This window comes from Lonchura striata, chromosome 31, assembly GCF_050655825.1.
Source record: "Lonchura striata isolate lonStrDom1 chromosome 31, ASM5065582v1, whole genome shotgun sequence".
NCBI classification, from domain to species: Eukaryota; Metazoa; Chordata; class Aves; order Passeriformes; family Estrildidae; genus Lonchura; species Lonchura striata.
The window spans coordinates 6613069-6634597 of NC_140733.1; the positions used below are offsets into that span (position 1 = coordinate 6613069).

Genomic DNA, 21529 nt, shown 5'->3' on the forward strand with positions numbered 1-21529 from the left:
GAAAATGGAAAAATGAGATTTTATTGAGCAGGCGGCACTCAGTGACCGCTGGAGCCGCTTACTGACCCCACTCCGGCCACTGACCACTGACCGCTGGAGCTGCTTACTGACCCCCCACACCATCCACTGACCACTGACAACACTGACTGACCACTGGATCCACCTACTGACCCCCCACACCATCCACTGACCACTCACAACACTGACTGACCACTGGATCCACCTACTGACCCCCCACACCATCCACTGACCACTCACAACACTGACCGACCACTGGATCCACCTACTGACCCCCCACACCATCCACTGCCCACCACACCCTCTACTGACCACTGGACACCCTTTAATGACCACTCCATGCCCCTTATTGACATTTCACATCATCCACTCACCAACACTCCCTCCACTGACCACTCCACGCCATCCACTGCCCACACACCCTCTCTACTGACCACTGGACACCCTTTATTGCCCACTGACCAGCACTCACTGACCACCAGGCACCCTTTAATGACCGCCCCGCGCCTGCCGGTGCCCGCGGGGCTCAGAGCAGCAGCAGCAGCGAGTACTCGGCGCGGGGCCAGCGGCGCGGGGCCCGCCCGGTCCGGCCGATCATCGGCAGCCGCTGCGCGTACCGGGAGCCGAGCGCGGCCGCGGGCGGCTGCGGGAAGCTGGTCTGGAAGCGGCGCCCGGGGCAGCGCCGCCCGGTCTGGCGGCCCGCGATCACGAAGCTGAAGCGGGGAGGGCCCCGCGGGGCGAAGCGGCACTTGTGGAACACGTCCCGAGCGCCGGGCCGGTGCCCGGCGGGGGCGCGGGGGGCGCCGCGGGGCCGGGGCGGCGGGCCCGGGGCTCGGTGCAGCGCGGGGCGCTCCGGGCGCGGCGGGGCCGGCTCCTCGTCCCACGGGCTCACCGTGGCGTTGGTCAGCTGCGGCATTTTGCGGGCGGCTCCTTCGGCCGGCGGCTCCTTGCGGGCGCCCTCGGCCGCGCCCGGGGGGCTCGGGGGGTCGGCGGGGGCGCCGGTGCCGAAGCGGGCGGCGAGGCTGTCCCCGAAGAAGTCGTAGAGCTCGCGGTACATGTCCCGCAGCGACGGCGACGACGAGGAGGAGGAGGAGGAGGAGGAGGAAGAGGAGGATGCGGCGGCGGCGCCCCCCGGTAACAACGGGCGGCCCAAGCCCAGCTCGGGGAGGGGGTCAAGGCCGGGGGGGCTGTGCCGGGGGGACCCCTCGGGACCCCCAAATCCCGGGGCTTGCTGAGCCTTGGCCTTCAGCAGCCGCTCCACGGCGACCTGGGGGGGTCAGAGGGATCTAAGGGGGGTTAAGGGGTACGGGACCCCCCCACCCCCCAAAAACGACCCCCCGGCCTCACCAGGATGGCGCCGTAGACTTTGTGGCCATCAGCCTTGACCTGGGCGTTGGACACGGAGTAATCGTCCAGCACGGCCTGGAGGTTCGGCCAGTACGTGGGGAGGTGGGGGTACAGCACCCGCTCCACCGCCTGCGGGATGGGGGCACGGTCTGGGACCCCCCCGAACCCAAAATCCTGACCAGGAACCCCCCCTGACCCCACAAACCACCCCATGGAACTCCCCAAACCAGTACAGGGGGAGGTGGGGGTACAGCAACTGCTCCACCACCTGCGGGATGGGGGGCACGGTCTGGGACCCTCCCCTGAACCCTAAATTCCCCCTGGACCCCCAAAACCCCCCATAGCACCCTCACAGACCCCCCCAAACCCCCTTTAGACCCCTCCATGGACACCTCTGAGCCCTCCGAAACTCCCTTGAGACCCCCCCAGGACTCCCTTAGGCACCTTTCAGACCCCTCAAAACCTCCTTGAGAGCTCCCCAAACTATTCTGCGATCCTCCAAAACCCTCTCTCACCCCCTAGAACCCCCTCAAGACCCCCAAACCCCCTCAGGACCCCCCTAAACCCCCTTTAGACTCCTCTTGGCCCCCCCAAATCCCCCTTAGACACCCCTAGACACCTTTTGGACCCCCCCAAACCCCCTTGAAACCCCCCCAAAAAACCCCTCAGGAGCCTCCAAACCCTCTCTCACCCCCCAAAACCCCCTCAAGACCCCCCAAACCTTCCAGCCCAGCGCGTGCAGCCCCACCACGGCGCCGTAGTGGGAGCAGAGCGGCCGCACGGGATCGGCCAGAACCTTCTGCAGCGAGAGCAGGATCTGCTGGTAGAGCCCCCGCACCAGCTCCCCGTGGCTCCTGCGGGCACAGGCGGGCACTGAGCCCCCGGGGCACCCCCGGGACACCCCCAAACCCCCCCCGGGAGCCCCCCGCCCACCAGAAGATGCGGCCCAGCAGCATGGCGGCGTAGTCGCGCAGCGTCCAGTGGTCGTTGAGGGGGTTGATGGAGGCGGCCAGCGGCTCCAGCACGCAGTAGAGCACCGAGGCCACCAGGCTGCCCACGTAGGAGCCCAGGCTCAGGAACGGGTTCTGCAGGAGGCTCCGCGCCAGCTGCAGCAGCCGGCTCAGCTGCTCCAGGTCGTGGCTCACGGATTTCACCTGGAGCAGGTGGGGGAAGGTGGCAGGGAGAGTTTGGGGAGGGGCTCCAGGGATAGCCTGGCTTAGTTCAGCTCAGCTCAGCAACTTTCAGCAGCCTCTGGAGACCCCCAGGACCACCAAACTCACCCCAGACCACCTTGGGACCCCCCAAATCCCTTGGGAACCCTCAGGGACCCCCCCCAAACTCACCCCAAACACCCCCAGGACCCCCCAAACTCACCCGATCCCCCCCAGGACCCCCCAAACTCACCCCAAACCCCCCCAGGACCCCCCAGACTGACCCCGCTGACCACGTAGACGAAGTAGGGCAGCAGCGCGGCGATTTTGGGGTTGCTCTGGAGGTCCTGCAGAGCCACCTGAGGGGGGAGGGGGGACACGGGGGGTGGGGGGGTCAGGCCGGCTTGGGGGGAGGGGCAGCCGCCCCCCCAGGGGGTCCCCAGCCCCCCCACCCACCTTCATGAGCTGGGGGTCGTCGCCCAGCACGGCGCGGGTGACGTGCTGGTAGTACTTGAGGAGGTCATCGCTGAGCGAGGAGACGGCGCTGGGCACTGCGGGGGGGTACCCCAAAAAATAAACCCCACTGGGGGGCTTAGGGGGTCTGGGGAGGGGTCTTGGGGATCTCAGGGGGTCGTTCCTGACCTGTTCCCTGCGGCTCCAGGTTCCCTTTGCCATCCAGGTAGGAGACGTGCACTGTAGGAGAGAGGGGTGAGACCCCCGCCCCACCGGGGAGGGCTGGGCAGGTCCCAGGGGGAAATTCGGGGATCCCAGGGGGAGATTCGGGGGTCCAGAGAACATTTTGGGGTCCCAGGATGATTTGGAGCCCCAGGATATTTTGGGTTCCCAGGAGGATTTGGGGTGCCAAGAGGATTTGGGGTCCCAGGAGAATCTGGGGTGCCAGGATGATTCTGGGGTTCCCAGGATGATTTTGGGTCCTGGGATGATTTCGGGGTCCCAGGATGATTTTGGGGGTCCCAGAGGATATTTTGGGGTCCCGGGGGATTTGGGGTGCCACCTCGGACAGCGGTCTCAGCGCAGCCCTTGGGGATGTTGGTGGCCAGCGCCAGCTCCAGCAGATTCACCTCGCGGTCCTCGGGGAAGAACAAATCCCCCTCACGGAGCGGCCGGAACGGCAGCGAGTCCTGGGAGCCACAGCCACACACGGCCTGGGGACAGTGAGGGGACATTGGGACATTGGGGACAGTGAGGGGACATTGGGGACAGTGAGGGGACATTGGGGACAGTGAGGGGACATTGGGGACATTGGGGACAGTGAGGGGACATTGGGGACAGGCCTGGGAGCCACAGCCACACACAGCCTGGGGACAGTGAGGGGACATTGGGGACAATGAGGGGACATTGGGGACATTGGGGACAGAGTCCTGGGAGCCACAGCCACACACGGCCTGGGGACAGGGGACATTGGGGACAGTGAGGGGACATTGGGGACAGTGAGGGGACATTGGGGACAGTGGGAGCACTCCTGAGAATTTGAGGACACTGCAGGGATTTGGCACAGCCCCGATGCTCCCAGTGCCACCAGTGTCCCCCCAGTGTCCCAAATATCCCCAGTGTCCCCAGTCCCCCCCAGTGTCCCCAGTGTCCCCAGTGTCCCCAAAGTCCCCAGTGTCCCCAAAGTCCCCAGTGTCCCCAGTCCCCCCCAGTGTCCCCAGTGTCCCCAGTCCTCACCTCGACGTTGCTCCAGCGCAGGGCTCGGTTGAAATCCTCCACGGTGAGGCGGCGCCGCCGCGTGTGCTTGAGGAACTGCGAGCTGTTCTGGGAGCGGGGACGGGACAACGGGAACGAGGAAAAGGAAACGGGAACGGAACCGTCACCAAGAGCGAGACCGGCATGGGGAACCGCTCCCGGGATGGCACCGGAACCGCTGGGCGGGACCGGGAGCATCAGCGGCAGCGGGGCCGGGATTGCCCGCGAGTCTCCCCGGTAACCCCGGTACTCCCGGTACTCCCGGTACCTGCGTGGCCTCCCGCAGCCGGTAGCCCCGGTACCCCCGGTACTCCCGGTACCTGCGTGGCCTCCCGCAGCCGGTAGCCCCGGTACCCCCGGTACCTGCGTGGCCTCCCGCAGCCGGTAGCCCCGGTACTCCCGGTACTCCCGGTACCTGCGTGGCCTCCCGCAGCCGGTAGCCCCGGTACTCCCGGTACCTGCGTGGCCTCCCGCAGCCGGTACCCCCGGTACTCCCGGTACCTGCGTGGCCTCCCGCAGCCGGTACCCCCGGTACTCCCGGTACTCCCGGTACCTGCGTGGCCTCCCGCAGCCGGTAGCCCCGGTACTCCCGGTACCCCCGGTACCTGCGTGGCCTCCCGCAGCCGGTACCCCCGGTACCCCCGGTACTCCCGGTACCTGCGTGGCCTCCCGCAGCCGGTAGCCCCGGTACTCCCGGTACCCCCGGTACCTGCGTGGCCTCCCGCAGCCGGTAGCACACGTCCTCGGCCAGCAGCGCCGCCACCTCGTCGCTGAGCTCGAGGCCGGCGCTCTCGGCCATGAGCCGCACCGAGTCCCGGGGCAGCTCCACGAAGCGCCGCTCCTCCCGCTCCGCCATGGCGGGGCCGGCCACGCCCACGGGGGCGGGGCATGCAAATCAGCCCGCCTGAAGCGCGCCGGGAACGTCGCGGAATGGGCGTGGTTATGCAAATGAGAACCGCGCGGGGCGTGCCGGGAGCAGCACCCCTCAACCCCCGGAACTTTTGTGCCCGGAACGGTCCCGCCGCGCTCGCGGTTCCCGCGCCGGAAGGGCCGGGGGGGGGGGCTGCCAAGATGGCGGCGCCCACGCGGTTGTGCCACGTCTGGGTGGGGGCCGAGACCGGAGCCCTGAAAGGTGGGGGGGGCCCGGGGGGGGTCCTGGGGGGCTCGGGGGGATCAGGGGGAGCCCTCAGGGGGGATCTCGGGGAACCGGGAGGGACCTTCGGGGGTCCCGGGGCTGGCCGGGAAGGTCCCGGGGGTTTGGGGGGGGGGGACACGGGGGGGTTTGGAGGGGATTTTGGGGGTCCCGGGGGTTTAGGGTGGGGTCGGGAGGGTTTTGGGGGCCGCGGGGGGGGGTCCCGGGACGATCCTGAGGGTCTGGGGGGGGGTCCTGGCAGTTTGGGGGAGGGGAACGCGGGTTTGGGGGAGTCGCGGGGGTTGTGGGGGGACTTTGGGGGTCCCGGGGGGGGTCTTGGGACTTTCGGGGTGACTCTGGAAGTCTTGGGGGGGGCGGTCCTGGTTGTTTGGGGGGATCCCGGGGCGGTTCCTGATGTTCCGGGGGTTTCTGGGGGTCCCGGGGGGGGCTCCTGGCGGTTTTGGGGGGTCCCGCGGGGGTCTCCAAGCCCCCCGTGCCCCCCCAGGGGTGAACCTGCAGCGCAGAGAGGCCTGGAACCACGCGGGGGGGGAGGGGCTGAGCCGGGCCCGGGGGGTCTCAGCGCTGGCCTGGGGGGACCCGGCCCAGAGCGAGGTGAGTCGGGGGTCCCGGGGGCAGGGGGGGGTCTGGGGAGGGGTCTGGGGGTGTCCTGAACCCCCCGAACCCCCCCAGGTGCTGGTGGGGGCCCTGGATCGCTCCGTCAGCGTTTTCAGCACCGAGAAGGGAAAATTCACCGGGGGGCGGCTCTGCCCGGGGGGGGGCGGCGCCTTCTGCGGCCTCGGGGTGCTCGGCAGGTACGGGGGGTTTGGGGGGGTCTGGGGGTGCTCAGCAGGTACGGGGGGTTTGGGGGGGATCCTGGGGGGGTTTGGGGGGATCCTGGGGGGTTTGGGGGGATCCTGGGGGGGGTTTGGGGGGTCTGGGGGGTTTGAGGGGATCCTGGGGGGGGTTTGGGGGGGTCTGGGGGTGCTCAGCAGGTACCAGGGGTTTGGGGGGGGTTGGGAGAGATTTGGGGGAGTCTGGGGGGGGGTCTGGGGGCTTTGAGGGGGGGTCTGGGGGCACCCAGGGGATCCCTGAAGGGTCTTTGGGGCATCTTGGGGAGGGTTCAGGGGTTCTGGGGGGGTTCCAGAGGGGTTTTGGGGTGTCCAGGGATTCCCTGAAGGGTTTTTGGGGGGTGGGGGATGGGCCAGAGGTGCTAGGGGGGGGTCCCCAAGACCCCCTGAGCCCCCCAAAATCCCCCCAGCTCCGTGGTCACGGCGGTGGAGTCGGGGCTGGTCCGGGTCTGGGGGGAGCAGGAGACTGAGGAGGTGAGTGAGGGGGTCTGGGGGGGATTTTGGGGTCACCCCAAGACCCCTCCTCAATCCCAGCCCCTTTTGGGACCTGGGGGTGGGGTCGGATGTGCCAAAAATGGGTGTTTTGGGGGGTTTTGGGGTGGTTTTAGGAGGGTTTGGGGGTTCCTGGAGGGTTTTGGGGTGACCCCTCCCCGTTCCCAGCCCCTGTGGAAGCTGCAGGTGGAGCTGTGCCAGAATTGGGGATTTTGGGGCAATTTGGGGTGGGGTTTTAGGGTTTTTTAAGAGGGTTTCGGGTGGTTTTTTGGGATTTTAGGAAAGTTTGGGGTGTTTTTGTTGGGCATTTTTGGGTTTTTAGGAGGGTTTGGGGTGGTTTTTTGGGGGTTTTTGTCGGGATTTGAGCAGGGTTTGGGGTGTGGGTATTTTGGGGGTCCCTGGGGGATTTTGGGGTGACCCCGGTGCCCCCCAGCCCCTGCAGGAGCTGCAGGCGGGGCCGGGGCTGTGCCGGATGCGCCAGGACCCGGCGCGGCCGCACGTGGTGGCCACGGGGGGGAAGGAGAACGGGCTCAAGGTGTGGGACCTGCAGCGGCCCCAGGAGCCCCTGTTCCGTGCCAAGAACGTGAGTCAGCCCCAAAAACAACCCCAAAATACCCCCAAAATACCCCAGAAACAATCCCAGAACCGCCCCAAGAACACCCCAAAAACAACCCCAAAAACGCACCAGGGCCACATTGAAAGCAACCCAAAAAATACCCCAAAACCACTACAAAAATAACCCCAAAAACAACCCCAAAATACCCCAGAACCACCCCAAAAACGCCCCCAAAACAGCCCAAAAACAATCCCAAAAAACCCCCCCAAAACAACCCCAGAAACACCCCAGAACTGCTCCAAAAATAACCTCAAAAACAACCCCAAAACCAACTCCACAACCACCTTGGAACCACCCGAATTGCCCCCAAATGTCCCAAATTGTTCCAAGTTTTCCCCAGATTTCCCAGATTACCCCCAAATGTCCAAGATTGTCCTCATATTGTCCCAGATTGTCCCTAAAGGTCCGAAATTGCCCCCAAATTGTCCTCAAAGGTCCCAAATTGTCCCCAAACATCCTCAAACTGTCCCTAAATGTCCCCAAAATTCCGGAATTGTCCCCAAAATTCCGGAATTGTCCCCACACCAGGTGAGGAACGATTGGCTGGATTTGCGCGTCCCCGTCTGGGACCGGGACCTGCAGTTCCTGCCCGGGTCCCAGCGGATCGTCACCTGCACCGGGCACGGCCAGGTGAGGACACCTGGGGGGCACCTGGGGGGGCACGGCCAGGTGAGGACACCTGGGGTCATCTGGGGGGGCACGGCCAGGTGAGGACACCTGGGGGCACCTGGGGTCACCTGGGGGGGCACGAACAGGTGAGGACACCTGGGGTCACCTGCACCGGGCACGGCCAGGTGAGGACACCTGGGGTCACCTGGGGGTCACCTGGGGGGGCACGGCCAGGTGAGGACACCTGGGGTCACCTGCACCGGGCACGGCCAGGTGAGGACACCTGGGGGCACCTGGGGTCACCTGGGGGGGCACGAACAGGTGAGGACACCTGGGGTCACCTGCACCGGGCACGGCCAGGTGAGGACACCTGGGGTCACCTGGGGTCACCTGGGGGGGCACGGCCAGGTGAGGGCACCTGGGGGGCACCTGGGGTTATTTGGGGGGGCACGGCCAGGTGAGGACACCTGGGGTCATCTGGGGTCACCTGGGGGGGCACGGCCAGGTGAGGACACCTGGCCTCACCCGCTGCCCCCCTCACCTGTGCCAGGTGCGTCTCTACGACCCCTCCTCGCCCCGGCGCCGCCCGGTGCTCGATGCCACCTTCGGGGAGGCGCCGCTGACGGCGCTGGCGCTGCCCGCCGGGGACACGTCAGTGCCGGGGGGCCTGGGGGGGTTTTTGGGGGGGTTTTTAGGGGATTTTGGGGGGTCCTGGGGGATTCTGGGGGAATTTTGGGGGGGTTTGTGGGGCGTCCTGAGGGAATTTTTGAGGGTCCTAAGAGGATTTAGGGTGGCTTTGGGAGGCCTTGGGCGGGATTTAGATATTCACTAAGTGACCTGGGGAGGGGGATTTGGGTGCCCAAGGTGAATTCAGGGTGCTGGGGATGAATTTGGGGTGCCTGGGGGGGTCCTGCTGCCCCCCCAGCCCCATTTCCCCCCTCCCCAGCTCGGTGGTCGTGGGCAGCGCCCGGGGGGACGTGGCCGTGATCGACCTGCGCAAAGGTGAGGGGGGTTTGGGGGTCCGGGGGAGATTTTTGGGGGGTCCCGGGAGGATCTGGGAGTCCTGGTTGGATTTGAGGGGGTCTTGGTGGGGATTTTGGGGAATCCCAGGGGGATTTTGGGGAATCCCAGGGGTTGGTGACCCCGTGACCCCCCCGTGCCTGCAGGGCGGGTGCTGCGGGCACTGAAGGGGATTTGGGGGGGTCCTGGTGGGATTTTTGGGGGTCCTGGCAGGATTTTGGGGGGGTCCTGGGGCTCTCTGACCCCCGTGCCCGCAGGGCGGGTGCTGCGGGCACTGAAGGGGATTTGGGGGGGTCCTGGTGGGATTTTTGGGGGTCCTGGCAGGATTTTGGGGGGGTCCTGGGGCTCTCTGACCCCCGTGCCCGCAGGGCGGGTGCTGCGGGCACTGAAGGGGATTTGGGGGGGTCCTGGTGGGATTTTTGGGGGTCCTGGCAGGATTTTGGGGGGGTCCTGGGGCTCTCTGACCCCCGTGCCCGCAGGGCAGGTGCTGCGGGCACTGAAGGGGATTTGGGGGGGTCCTGGTGGGATTTTTGGGGGTCCTGGCAGGATTTTGGGGGGGTCCTGGGGCTCTCTGACCCCCGTGCCCGCAGGGCGGGTGCTGCGGGCACTGAAGGGTTTCGCGGGGGGGGTCCGGGGGCTGCAGTGCCACCCCCACCTGCCCCTGGTGGCCTCGGTGGGCCTCGATCGCTTCCTGCGCCTGCACGGCCTCGACGGGCGCCTGCAGCACAAGGTGGGCACCCCCAAACTGCCAGACCCCCCCTAAAACACCCCAAAACTCCTGGGAACCCCTAAACCCCTCCCCAATCCCCTCAACCACCTCCAAACCCCCTTGAAACTCTGGAGACCTCCCCCTAAACCACCCCGAAACTCCTGGGACCCCCCCCAAAACCCCCCTGAGCCACCCCCAAACTACTTGGGAACCCCAGAGTCCCCCAAAATCTCCTGAGACCCACTCAAAACACCCCTGGGACCACCCCAACCCTTCCCAGGACACCCTGAGACCCCCGAAACACCCCCCAAAATCCCCTGGGACCTCCCCCAAACCTCCCCCCAAAACTCCTCCAGGACCTGCCCAAACTCCTGAGATTGACCCCAAAACCTTCCAACACCCCCCCAAAAAAATCTCAGAAAAAAACCCCCAAAAAAACCAAAATAAAACCCAAAAAAACCCCCACAAAACCCAAAACCTTTTCCAAAAATCCCTTGTGGCTCCTCAAACACCCCCAGGTGTACCTGAAGTCGCGCCTCACCTGCCTTCTGCTGAACTCCCACCTGGACTGGGAGGTGAGACCCCCACCCCGGGCGGGTTTTGGGGGGCTGGGGGTGCCCCCCACCTCTGTAACCCCCCGTTTATCCCTCCCCAGGCACAGGAGGAGCCCCCTCCCCAAAAAGGGGTGAAGGACGAGGAGGGGGACGAGCTCTGGGACGCTCTGGAGTCCATCCCCACCCCCAGGAAGGGCAAGAAAAGGAAAATTTCGGGGGTTTGAGGGGTCCTGGGACCCCCCAAAAACCTCCCCCCACTGTAAATAACGTCCAAAATGGGAGAAATAAACGGAATTTTGGAGCTTTTGCAAAAAAATATATGGAATTTTGTGAGAAGTTTGGGCTGGGGTGGGTGGGGAGAGCGCAAAAGAATTTGGGGAGTGTCCGAATTTTTTAACGCCACTCCTCAAAAGTTTAGCCTCGCCCCTTGGGGCTGAATAATTTGGTTAAGTAGCACCGCAGTAATTAGGAGGATTTCATCTGGGTTTGATGGAATTGGGAGTGATTAATTAAGCTGTGGTAATTCATTAAATCTGGGTGCGCTGTTTCAGCACGGTTTCAGAAGTTCTGGATCTGCTTGTGAACGTGCTAAAGGCAACGCCACAGACCCGCGGTTGTGATCATCTCATCTGCTGTTCACCGACACAGGACCCCGAGGGGTGCACCGTTCCCGGAGGCACTGCAATACCGGCACGATGCGCGGAGCGGAGGGAGCAAGCTCCGGGTCCAACTCCCGAGCCCAAAAATCCGTTTAATATGAAGTCCTCTCATCGAGGACGTATCAGATATTAAACTGATAAGAACAGATACTACACTTGATCTTAGCCAAAAGGCCGAGAAGCGATACCGGACCCCGCACCGGCACCGCGCCGGCCCCGCACCGGCCCCGCCCGCACCTCACGGACACCCCCGCGCCGCCGCCGCCCCGCCCGGCCCCGCTCCCGGCCGCCTTCCCCGCCCCGTCCCGCGCTTCCCTCCCGGGTTCCGCACGCACCGGCCCCAAAAATCCCGAAAATGTCCCAAAAAATCCTCCCAGAATGCACTGCGCGGGTGGCGACTCAGGAAATGTGCATAACCGCGCCTCTTTATTCAAATAGCATCGCATTGTGGGTTTATAGCCCCGCCCATCGCGGTTTTTCCCGCCTCGCATCGTGATTGGTCGCCCGCGCCGGTTTATTTGCATTCGCCGCGCCTCCTTTCCAGCCGGCGGGTGATTAGCATAACCCCGCCTCCCGTCTCTAATAGGGTAATTCCGCCCGCTCATTTGCATTCGCCCCGCCCCCGCCGCTGCCGCCATTGCGGTCCCGCGTTCCCCTCAAGGCGCTCGGGGCTGGGCGGCAGCGGGACCCCAAAAGCCCCAAATCGGCCCCTCCTGACCCAAATCCCGAACCCCGAACCCCGAAACGGCTCCGAGCGCCCCAAAACCTGTCCCGGGTGCGTGTGGGGGGGTCGGGGACCCCTTCCAGATCCGGGGGGAGTCCGAATCCCCCCCGGGGCAGCGGGGTGTCCCCGGGCTCACCGGGAGGGTGACAGGGGGTGACACCCGCGGGGTCCCGACGGGGCTGGGGGGGATCCCCCAAATTCCACCCCTGCCCCAAAACGCGGGGGTCCCGGGGTTTTCGGGGTGCCACCCACTCGGTTCCCCCGGGATGCGCCGCTCCCGGCCGCCTTCCCCGCCCCATCCCGCGCTTCCCTCCCGGGTCCGGCACCCTACGACCCCTAAAATCCCAAAAATCTCCCAAAAAATGCTCCCAACATGCATTGGGCGGCTGTGAGGGAGTTCAGTGAATGTGCATAGCCTCGCCCCTTTATGCAAATAAACACGCAGTGTTGTTTTATAGCCCCGCCCACCCCATTTTTCCCTCCTCGCATGGTGATTGGCCGATTGCGCCTCTTTATTTGCATTGGCCCCGCCTCGTTTCCAGCCGGCTGGTGATTAGCATAACCCCGCCTCTCGTCTCTAATAGGGAAATTCCGCCCGCTCATTTGCATTCGCCCCACCGCCGCCGCTGCCGCCATTGGGGTCCCGCGTTCCCCTCAAGGCGCTCGGGGCTGGGCGGCAGCGGGACCCCAAAAGCCCCAAATCGGCCCCTCCTGACCCAAATCGCGAACTCCGAACCCCGAAACGGCTCCGAGCGCCCCAAAACCGGTCCCGGGTGCGTGTGGGGGGGTCGGGGACCCCTTCCAGATCCGGGGGGAGCTCGAATCCCCCCCGGGGCACCGGGGTGTCCCCGGGCTCACCGGGAGGGTGACAGGGGGTGACACCCGCGGGGTCCCGACGGGGCTGGGGGGATCCCCCAATTTCCATCCCTGCCCCAAACACGCGGGGGTCCCGGGGTCTGTGGGGTGCCGTCCCTCGGTTCCCCGGGATGTCCCCGTCGGCTGGGGGTGACACCAAGGGACAATCGCGATGGAATCACGATCGTGAGTTTGCACCGTGTGACGCTCCCGGCGGGCGCGCCGCTCCCGGAGGCGCCGCGATCCCGGGACGCTGCGGCTGCTGCCGCCGCAGAGCCGCGCCCGAACCATCTCCTCATCTGCTGTTCACCGGCACAGGTCCCCGAGGGGTGCACCGTTCCCGGAGGCACTGCAATACCGGCACGATGCGCGGAGCGGAGGGAGCAAGCTCCGGGTCCAACTCCCGAGCCCAAAAATCCGTTTAATATGAAGTCCTCTCATCGAGGACGTATCAGATATTAAACTGATAAGAACAGATACTACACTTGATCTTAGCCAAAAGGCCGAGAAGCGATACCGGGCCCCGCACCGGCCCCGCGCCGGCCCCGCACCGGCCCCGCCCGCACCTCACAGACACCCCCGCGCCGCCGCCGCCCCGCCCGGCCCCGCTCCCGGCCGCCTTCCCGGCTCCGTCCCGCGCTTCCCTCCCGCGCTTCTCACACACCGACCCCAAAAATCCCGAAAATGTCCCAAAAAATCCTCCCAGAATGCACTGCGCGGGTGGCGACTCAGGAAATGTGCATAACCGCGCCTCTTTATTCAAATAGCATCGCATAGTGGGTTTATAGCCCCGCCCATCGCGGTTTTTCCCGCCTCGCATCGTGATTGGCCGACCGCGCCGCTTTATTTGCATTCGCCCCGCCTCGTTTCCAGCCGGCTGGTGATTAGCATAACCCCGCCTCTCGTCTCTAATAGGGTAATTTCGCCCGCTCATTTGCATTCGCCCCGCCGCCGCCGCTGCCGCCATTGGGGTCCCGCGTTCCCCTCAAGGCGCTCGGGGCTGGGCGGCAGCGGGACCCCAAAAGCCCCAAATCGGCTCCTCCTGACCCAAATCGCGAACCCCGAACCCCGAAACGGCTCCGAGCGCCCCAAAACCGGTCCCGGGTGCGTGGGGGGGGGTCGGGGACCCCTTCCAGATCCGGGGGGAGCCCGAATCCCCCCCGGGCACCGGCGTGTCCCCGGGCTCACCGGGAGGTTGACAGGGGGTGACACCCGCGGGGTCCCGACGGGGCTGGGGGGGATCCCCCAAATTCCACCCCTGCCGCAAAACGCGGGGGTCCCGGGGTTTTCGGGGTGCCACCCACTCGGTTCCCCCGGGATGCGCCGCTCCCGGCCGCCTTCCCCGCCCCATCCCGCGCTTCCCTCCCGGGTCCGGGACACTACGACCCCTAAAATCCCAAAAATCTCCCAAAAAATGCTCCCAACATGCATTGCGCGGCTGTGAGGGTATTCAGTGAATGTGCATAGCCTCGCCCCTTTATGCAAATAAACACGCAGTGTTGTTTTATAGCCCCGCCCACCCCATTTTTCCCTCCTCGCATGGTGATTGGCCGATTGCGCCCCTTTATTTGCATTGGCCCCGCCTCGTTTCCAGCCGGCGGATGATTATCATAACCCCGCCTCTCGTCTCTAATAGGGAAATTCCGCCCGCTCATTTGCATTCGCCCCCCCCCCGCCGCTGCCGCCATTGGGGTCCCGCGTTCCCCTCAAGGCGCTCGGGGCTGGGGGGCAGCGGGACCCCAAAAGCCCCAAATCGGCCCCTCCTGACCCAAATCCCGAACCCCGAACCCCGAAACGGCTCCGAGCGCCCCAAAACCTGTCCCGGGTGCGTGTGGGGGGGTCGGGGACCCCTTCCAGATCCGGGGGGAGCCCGAATCCCCCCCGGGGCAGCGGGGTGTCCCCGGGCTCACCGGGAGGGTGACAGGGGGTGACACCCGCGGGGTCCCGACGGGGCTGGGGGGGATCCCCCAAATTCCACCGCTGCCCAAAACACGCGGGGGTCCCGGGGTCTGTGGGGTGCGGCCCCTCGGTTCCCCGGGATGTCCCCGTCGGCTGGGGGTGACACCAAGGGACAATCGCGATGGAATCGCGACCGTGAGTTTGCACCGTGTGACGCTCCCGGCGGGCGCGCCGCTCCCGGAGGCGCCGCGATCCCGGGACGCTGCGGCTGCCGCCGCCGCAGAGCCCCGCCCGAACCATCTCCTCATCTGCTGTTCACCGGCACAGGTCCCCGAGGGGTGCACCGTTCCCGGAGGCACTGCAATACCGGCACGATGCGCGGAGCGGAGGGAGCAAGCTCCGGGTCCAACTCCCGAGCCCAAAAATCCGTTTAATATGAAGTCCTCTCATCGAGGACGTATCAGATATTAAACTGATAAGAACAGATACTACACTTGATCTTAGCCAAAAGGCCGAGAAGCGATACCGGACCCCGCTCCGGCCCCGCCCGGCCCCGCACCGGCCCCGCCCGCACCTCACGGACACCCCCGCGCCGCCGCCGCCCCGCCCGGCCCCGCTCCCGGCCGCCTTCCCCGCCCCGTCCCGCGCTTCCCTCCCGGGTTCCGCACGCACCGGCCCCGAAAATCCCGAAAATGTCCCCAAAAAATCCTCCCAGCATGCACTGCGCGGGTGGAGTCTCAGGAAATGTGCATAACCGCGCCTCTTTATTCAAATAGCATCGCATAGTGGGTTTATAGCCCCGCCCATCGCGGTTTTTCCCGCCTCGCATCGTGATTGGCCGACCGCGCCGCTTTATTTGCATTCGCCCCGCCTCGTTTCCAGCCGGCGGATGATTAGCATAACCCCGCCTCTCGTCTCTAATAGGGTAATTTCGCCCGCTCATTTGCATTCTCCCCGCCGCCGCCGCTGCCGCCATTGGGGTCCCGCGTTCCCCTCAAGGCGCTCGGGGCTGGGCGGCAGCGGGACCCCAAAAGCCCCAAATCGGCCCCTCCTGACCCAAATCCCGAACCCCGAACCCCGAAACGGCTCCGAGCGCCCCAAAACCTGTCCCGGGTGCGTGTGGGGGGGTCGGGGACCCCTTCCAGATCCGGGGGGACCCCGAATCCCCCCCGGGGCACCGGGGTGTCCTCCAGCTCACCGGGAGGGTGACAGGGGGTGACACCCGCGGGGTCCCGACGGGGCTGGGGGGGATCCCCCAAATTCCATCCCTGCCCCAAAACGCGGGGGTCCCGGGGTCTGTGGGGTGCCGCCCCTCGGTTCCCCCGCGCCCGCCCCGCTCCCGGCCGCCTTCCCCGTCCCATCCCGCGCTTCCCTCCCGGGTCCGGCACCTTGCGACCCCTAAAATCCCAAAAATCTCCCAAAAAATGCTCCCAATATGCATTGCGCGGCTGTGCGGAAGTTCAGTGAATGTGCATAGCCCCGCCCCTTTATGCAAATAAACTTGCAGTCTTGTTTTATAGCCCCGCCCACACCATTATTCCCGCCTCGCATGGTGATTGGCCGATTGCGCCCCTTTATTTGCATTGGCCCCGCCTCGTTTCCAGCCGGCTGGTGATTAGCATAACCCCGCCTCTCGTCTCTAATAGGGTAATTCCGCCCGCTCATTTGCATTCTCCCCGCCTCGCCGCTGCCGCCATTGGGGTCCCGCGTTCCCCTCAAGGCGCTCGGGGCTGGGCGGCAGCGGGACCCCAAAAGCCCCAAATCGGCCCCTCCTGACCCAAATCCCGAACCCCGAAACCCGAAACGGCTCCGAGCGCCCCAAAACCTGTCCCGGGTGCGTGTGGGGGGGGTCGGGGATCCCTCCAAGATCCGGGGGGAGCCCGAATCCCCCCCGGGGCAGCGGGGTGTCCCCGGGCTCACCGGGAGGGTGACAGGGGGTGACACCCGCGGGGTCCCGACGGGGCTGGGGGGGATCCCCCAAATTCCATCCCTGCCCGAAACACGCGGGGGTCCCGGGGTCTGTGGGGTGCCGCCCCCTCGGTTCCCCCGGGATGTCCCCGTCGGCTGGGGGTGACACCAAGGGACAATCGCGATGGAATCACGATCGTGAGTTTCCACCGTGTGACGCTCCCGGCGGGCGCGCCGCTCCCGGAGGTGCCGCGATCCCGGGACGCGGCGGCTGCTGCCGCCGCAGAGCCGCGCCCGAACCATCTCCTCATCTGCTGTTCACCGACACAGGTCCCCGAGGGGTGCACCGTTCCCGGAGGCACTGCAATACCGGCACGATGCGCGGAGCGGAGGGAGCAAGCTCCGGGTCCAACTCCCGAGCCCAAAAATCCGTTTAATATGAAGTCCTCTCATCGAGGACGTATCAGATATTAAACTGATAAGAACAGATACTACACTTGATCTTAGCCAAAAGGCCGAGAAGCGATACCGGACCCCGCCCCGGCCCCGCGCCGGCCCCGCACCGGCCCCGCCCGCACCTCACGGACACCCCCGCGCCGCCGCCGCCCCGCCCGGCCCCGCTCCCGGCCGCCTTACCCGCCCCGTCCCGCGCTTCCCTCCCGCGCTTCTCACACACCGACCCCAAAAATCCCGAAAATCTCCCCAAATTTATGCTCCCATGATGCTCTTGGCTGAACATTGTGATTTAATTTGCATTGTCCCGCCTTGTTAATTTACATAACACCGCCTTTCACCTGCGCTTAGAAGCCCCGCCCCACCGCGTTCCACTGGTGATGTGATTGGACGATCGAGCACCTCGATTTGCATGCCCTGCCCCTTATTTGCCATGACGCCAACGCAATTAGCATATAATCATTCTCATTTGCATAGAACACCCCCCAGCAGGCCCCCACGGTGACGCCGCGGGTTTGGGGGAGCTTTGGGAGGCTCCCCTCCATGCCCGGGGGGTTTTGGGGCACAGGAGACCTGGAAATTATCAAAATCATCTAAATCACCCAAAAAATGAGTTTAAATTCGGAATTTTGGCTTCCTGAGATGTTTTTGTAGCCTTTAAAAGCATAGAGGGGCTCAGGTGCGACCCCCCTCCGCAATTCCCTCACCCTCAGTCCCTCCTCCCCAAATAAGAAACAAGCACAAATTCAATGTTTTTAACAAAAACAGCAGTTTTTATTTATGTTGGTAGAACTTCCACGATCCAAGAACTGCAGGAAGAAATTCAAGTGTTACAAGGTTTCAAACTCCTCAAAAATCACCCAAAATCTGTTCCGAACCCAGGAGACCCCCAAGCCCCCATTGGGACCCCCCAAAACCCCCGGGGTCCCCCAGAGCCTCAGGGGGAACCACTCAGTCACAGGGCTCAGTCTGGGGCGGTATCGCCTCATCCTTGGCAGGGAGACCCCAAAAACACCCCAAATCTCCCCTAAATCCCAAAATCCTGTCCCCCAAATCCCTCCTGCCAAACCCCCAGAGGCCCCTCACCATCCCAAAATCCTTTCCTCAAAAATCCCCCCAAAATCTTCTCCCCAAACCTCAAAGTTCCTCACCACAAAGTCTTCTCTTCACAGCCCCAAATCCTTTCTCCACTCTCGAAAATCCCTCTCCACACCCTAAATCCCGAAATCAACTCTCAAAATCCCAAATCTCCTCCCCAAACCTCAAAATGGTTTTGTAAATCCCAAATCCCTTCTCCACAAAATAGAATTTGAAACCCACACCCCAAATCCGCTCTCCAAAGCTCAAAATCTGAAATCCCAAATCCCTCCCAACACCCCAAATCTCCTCCCCGCTCCCCAAAATCCCCCCCAGGCTCACCTGAGCCCCGCTCCTGCCGCACCTGTGGGACAGCAGGGGGGGAGGGGCTTTAGGGCGCCCCCTCCCCCCCAGGACCCCCCCGGGGACCCCCACCCCAATTTTTCAGGTGTTCAGGTGTTTTCAGGGGAGTCAAAGTGAGCTAGTGACATCATCACCAAAACTGGGGCTGTGATGTCATGGGTCAGGCCACACCCCCTCATTTACATACCTGGCTCCAGGTGTGTCCTGGGATTGTCACCTGCAGGGAGGGGACACAAGGGGGGTCAGGGGGGTTCTCGGGGAATTTGGGGACCCCATAAGGGGGAAAAGCCCCCCCGGGTCAGGCCTGGGGTTGTCAGCAGCAGCTTCAGCCGAACGAGATTCATGAGGTCATCACCCCTGGGGGGCTTCCACACCCCAAAATCACCAGGAAAGCCCCAAATTTACCCCAAATCGTCCCTGCAGGGGTCACCCCAATGGGGGTCCCAGCCCAGGGACCCCCACCCCAGTGAACAATTCCCCCTCCAGGTGAGGATTTACTTGGGATCTTCTCAGGATTCACAGACTGGCTCCAAAACCCCCCAAATTCCCCTCTGGGGGTTGGGGTCCCCCAACTATGGACCCCCGAGGGGGCAGGACTGGGTTGGACCCTGGAACGGAAACAGGGGAGGGTCAGTGTGAGTTCTGACACCCAAAATCCCACAGAATCCCCCCAAATCCCTGCAGGCCCCCTCAGACCGTCCCTGCTGGGACTCTCTGTCCTCCTCTCCCCCCGGGGGCTCCAGGGGGTTCCACCTTTGCAGGTCCTGGGCCCAGCCGGGGGGGTCAGACACGTGGGGGTTTCCTCATGGGGGGCCTGGGACCCCCAAACCCACCCAGGACCCCCCAAACCCACCCTGGACCCCCAGCTCTCACCTGCCCACAGGGATCCGCAGCTCCCGAGGCTGTGGAGGAAATTGGGGGGCTCAGGGGGGGTCGGAGCCCCGCAGGGGGGTGCAGCCCCCTCCCCAAATCCGATCAGGGCTTTGGTAACTCAGAGCTGCCATCGGACTCAGCCTCCAGCTCAGGGTCTCATCGCTTCGGACTGGGGGGTCGGGGGATTCTGGGGGGGCTTGGGGGGGCTCTGACCTGAGGGGGGGCTCTTTGTGGTCACTTCATGGTGGCCCAAGACCTATCCCACTGTAAAATACAAATTAATTATGTTTATTTAATTAAATTTCTATTATTTAGGTAATTCGGGGGGGGGGCTCAGTGTGATGGTTTTGAAATTGGGGAGGGATTTTGGGGGGGCTCTGACCTGAGGTGGGCTCGTGGTGGTCACTTCATGGTGGCCCCAGGGTCACCTCTGCTGCTCTCCCACTGCGAAACATCAATGGACGGTGGTGATTAATTAATTAAATCGAATTAAACAATTAATTAGTTAGTTGCGGGGCCCGGCCCAGCTGCTCTCAGCGCTCACGTGGCATCAGGGCCCCTCAGCCATATGCTTGTCATTGTCACTCCTCACAGAACAGCCAAAAATGTGGGGGACCCCAAAATCTGCACCCCAAAATCGGGGGGCTCTGAGGGAGATAGAAATTCTTCATTTCCCCCCCGTAAAAAAAGGGGGGCTCACCTGGGGAGGGGCCATGGGGAACCCATGCATGAGCATTCCAAAATCGAAGAGCTACAAGAAAAAATTCAAGGGTTAAAAATCCTCACACTCCTTTAGATCCCCCCAAAAATCCTTCCATGACCCAAAACTCACACAAAGACCCCCAGACCCCCATTGGTGACCCCCCCAAAACTCCCCTGGGGTCACCCAGAGCCTCAGGGGGAACCACTCAGTCACAGGGCTCAGTCTGGGGCGGTATCGCCTCATCCTCGGCAGGGGAGACCCCAAAAAAACCCCAAAATCCCCTCGCCAAAACCCCAATGGCCCCTCCAGCATCCGAAAATCCCCTCCTCAAAACCCCCTAAAATCTCATCCCCAAACCCCAAAAACCCCCTAAAATCTCCACCCCAAATCCCCAAAACCCAAAAATTCCAAACCCCAAAATCCCCTTAAATATCAAAATCTTCTCTCAAAATCCCAAATCTCCTCCCCAAATCCCCCAATACTGTCTTTTAAAATCCCAAATCGTCTCCCAAAACTCTACCCCACAAACCAAAATTTGAAACCCCACATCCCCTCTGCAAATCCCCACTCACCTGCGCCCCCATGGCTCATGCCCTGAGAACAAGGAAAAATCCATTAAAATACTAATTTTAACCAAGCAGGTTCTTATATCGAGTTGAAATTTAAAGCCCAGGCTGAGGATCTAGAGTGGATCTAAACTTCTACACGTGGTTTTAACTCTTGGAAAGGGTTAAACACCCCCAATGTGGGTCCGATCCCCTCCAGAAGGGTTTTAAACCTCCCCACAAGAGATCTGACTCCTTTTTTCGGTCAGTGCCACTCAGAATGTTCCAGAAGCTTCTCCACTGCCCCATCAGCAAGAGAGAGTTCATGGGGATCATCCCCGCAGCACTGCTGCCCGCTCTGCCCCGAAACCTGATTTATTAAACACTAAATTACTCACCTCAGGCACAAGCTCCATTTCATGGGTAACAACACTAGAATGGAAACAAAAAAATAAAGCGTTAGAAACAAAATATATTACAATGATAGGGCAGCCAACCCCCAGGCAGGACGAGCCCTCAGAGAATTCGAAATTCTTCACCGCGCCATCAGCACAGGTCTGTGACAGGCTCATCCCCGAGCAGGCCCTGGGGCAGGCGCGGGGCCCTCATGGAGCCCCTCAGGGACGGACACAGCGGCTGAAGCGTGAGGGGATCAGCGCCGGGGGAGCTCCAGGCTGCTCCCCACCAGCCAGGGGAGAGGGAGCGGATTATGGAAGCCGCCACACCCCCCTGCTAGCCCCTCACAACCCCTCAGCGCGATGAAATCACAACGCACCCCAGCCCACCGCTGCCAGGACAAAATGGCCGCGGCGCCGCCTGGCGGGCGCTTAAATAGCGCGCGGGGCATGCCGGGAAAGGGGGCGGGGCGGGAGCGCGGCGCGGCGGAAAAGGCGCGAAAAGGCGCGAGGGGCGCCCCCTGGCGGCTGAGGCCGGGGGAGGTTTGGTTCGGCCGGAATCCGTTCGGTAATTTCCGGCAGCGCTCCGAAGGGTTCGGAGCCATCAATTAATTCTCATGGCGGCTTTTCTGCTCCGCGCTCCTCCAATCGGGTGTTTCCGGCTGGTTTCGTGGATCCCTCGGGTGTTTCCGTCGCCGCTCGGCTCCTCAGCCCCGCCCACCGCCGCGCTCGGGTGTTTCCGGCACCGCTCGGCTCTCTCCGCCTCCCCAGTAGAGAATCATTCCCCAGATAGAGTCTTCTCATTAGCAGCCTCCAAATTAAGGCTCATTAAGCTCCTCTCTCTAATTACCAGCCCCATCAGCTGCTCGGGA

General features: G+C 63.7%; 3 protein-coding genes and 8 non-coding genes across 21 annotated transcripts; 1 reads left to right on the plus strand and 10 right to left on the minus strand.

Annotated features, from left to right (window-relative positions):
• Positions 1–5: 5 nt before the first annotated feature.
• Positions 6–5277, minus strand: LOC146764820 (TAF6-like RNA polymerase II p300/CBP-associated factor-associated factor 65 kDa subunit 6L). The gene is made up of 10 exons (XM_085563527.1): positions 4933–5277; positions 4206–4292; positions 3532–3682; positions 3159–3209; positions 2973–3067; positions 2801–2875; positions 2299–2519; positions 2087–2219; positions 1366–1494; positions 6–1285 (listed from the first exon to the last, which is right to left on the minus strand). The coding sequence occupies exons 1-10, from the start codon at positions 5077–5079 to the stop codon at positions 545–547; spliced, it is 1830 nt and encodes a 609-aa protein (XP_085419653.1). The 5' UTR covers positions 5080–5277; the 3' UTR covers positions 6–544.
• On the plus strand, positions 5276–10921 carry LOC110478862 (WD repeat-containing protein 74). Of its 3 annotated transcripts, none has more exons than XM_085563545.1 (11): positions 5276–5355; positions 5861–5967; positions 6046–6167; positions 6614–6677; positions 7129–7278; positions 7840–7941; positions 8471–8571; positions 8867–8922; positions 9584–9670; positions 10168–10224; positions 10305–10921. In XM_085563545.1, the coding sequence occupies exons 1-11, from the start codon at positions 5295–5297 to the stop codon at positions 10598–10600; spliced, it is 1203 nt and encodes a 400-aa protein (XP_085419671.1). In that variant the 5' UTR covers positions 5276–5294; the 3' UTR covers positions 10601–10921. The 3 variants fall into 3 exon arrangements, with proteins under 3 accessions (XP_085419671.1, XP_085419673.1, XP_085419672.1); XM_085563547.1 differs by having other exon boundaries at positions 9531–9670; positions 10305–10519; XM_085563546.1 differs by lacking the exon at positions 8471–8571 and having other exon boundaries at positions 9531–9670.
• LOC144247966 (U2 spliceosomal RNA) lies at positions 10858–11048 on the minus strand. The gene has a single exon (XR_013341401.1). It is a non-coding gene; the product is annotated as a U2 spliceosomal RNA (small nuclear RNA).
• Positions 11049–12765: 1717 nt separating this feature from the next.
• On the minus strand, positions 12766–12956 carry LOC144247971 (U2 spliceosomal RNA). The gene has a single exon (XR_013341406.1). It is a non-coding gene; the product is annotated as a U2 spliceosomal RNA (small nuclear RNA).
• Positions 12957–14673: 1717 nt separating this feature from the next.
• LOC146764821 (U2 spliceosomal RNA) lies at positions 14674–14864 on the minus strand. The gene has a single exon (XR_014950595.1). It is a non-coding gene; the product is annotated as a U2 spliceosomal RNA (small nuclear RNA).
• A 1720-nt stretch (positions 14865–16584) lies between these two features.
• LOC144247968 (U2 spliceosomal RNA) lies at positions 16585–16775 on the minus strand. Its single transcript, XR_013341403.1, has one exon. It is a non-coding gene; the product is annotated as a U2 spliceosomal RNA (small nuclear RNA).
• Positions 16776–17451: 676 nt separating this feature from the next.
• LOC144247946 (uncharacterized) lies at positions 17452–21065 on the minus strand. Of its 9 annotated transcripts, none has more exons than XR_014950511.1 (9): positions 21038–21065; positions 20661–20694; positions 20290–20311; positions 19715–19765; positions 19015–19043; positions 18640–18749; positions 18329–18358; positions 17853–18142; positions 17452–17510 (listed from the first exon to the last, which is right to left on the minus strand). XR_014950511.1 is itself a non-coding variant. In XM_085563595.1 (9 exons), the coding sequence occupies exons 3-9, from the start codon at positions 20299–20301 to the stop codon at positions 17480–17482; spliced, it is 285 nt and encodes a 94-aa protein (XP_085419721.1). In that variant the 5' UTR covers positions 20302–20311; positions 20661–20694; positions 21038–21065; the 3' UTR covers positions 17452–17479. The 9 variants fall into 9 exon arrangements, 6 of the variants coding, with proteins under 6 accessions (XP_085419721.1, XP_085419722.1, XP_085419724.1 ...); XM_085563595.1 differs by having other exon boundaries at positions 18121–18142; XM_085563596.1 differs by lacking the exon at positions 17853–18142.
• Positions 17633–17700, minus strand: LOC116184687 (small nucleolar RNA SNORD31). The gene has a single exon (XR_004149422.3). It is a non-coding gene; the product is annotated as a small nucleolar RNA SNORD31 (small nucleolar RNA).
• LOC116184689 (small nucleolar RNA SNORD22) lies at positions 18827–18953 on the minus strand. Its single transcript, XR_004149424.1, has one exon. It is a non-coding gene; the product is annotated as a small nucleolar RNA SNORD22 (small nucleolar RNA).
• Positions 19903–19970, minus strand: LOC116184688 (small nucleolar RNA SNORD31). Its single transcript, XR_004149423.1, has one exon. It is a non-coding gene; the product is annotated as a small nucleolar RNA SNORD31 (small nucleolar RNA).
• LOC116184686 (small nucleolar RNA SNORD26) lies at positions 20533–20606 on the minus strand. The gene has a single exon (XR_004149421.1). It is a non-coding gene; the product is annotated as a small nucleolar RNA SNORD26 (small nucleolar RNA).
• Positions 21066–21529: the final 464 nt, after the last annotated feature.

Excerpts from the sequence above, each read along its gene's own strand:
- LOC110478862 (XM_085563545.1), top strand. The coding sequence starts at position 5,295 with ATGGCGGCGCCCACGCGGTTGTGCCACGTCTGGGTGGGGGCCGAGACC. Across the intron at positions 7,942-8,470 it reads CCTGCACCGGGCACGGCCAG|GTGCGTCTCTACGACCCCTC; the intron begins GTGAGGACACCT and ends CACCTGTGCCAG. Across the intron at positions 8,572-8,866 it reads GCGCTGCCCGCCGGGGACAC|CTCGGTGGTCGTGGGCAGCG; the intron begins GTCAGTGCCGGG and ends CCCCCTCCCCAG.
- LOC144247946 (XM_085563593.1), bottom strand. Across the intron at positions 19,044-19,714 it reads TCCCCATGGCCCCTCCCCAG|CCTCGGGAGCTGCGGATCCC; the intron begins GTGAGCCCCCCT and ends TTTCCTCCACAG. Across the intron at positions 18,750-19,014 it reads CTGCGGATCCCTGTGGGCAG|GGTCCAACCCAGTCCTGCCC; the intron begins GTGAGAGCTGGG and ends TTTCCGTTCCAG.
- LOC146764820 (XM_085563527.1), bottom strand. The coding sequence starts at position 5,079 with ATGGCGGAGCGGGAGGAGCGGCGCTTCGTGGAGCTGCCCCGGGACTCG. Across the intron at positions 3,210-3,531 it reads CGCTGAGACCGCTGTCCGAG|TGCACGTCTCCTACCTGGAT; the intron begins GTGGCACCCCAA and ends TCTCTCCTACAG. Across the intron at positions 2,520-2,800 it reads TCGTCTACGTGGTCAGCGGG|GTGAAATCCGTGAGCCACGA; the intron begins GTCAGTCTGGGG and ends CACCTGCTCCAG.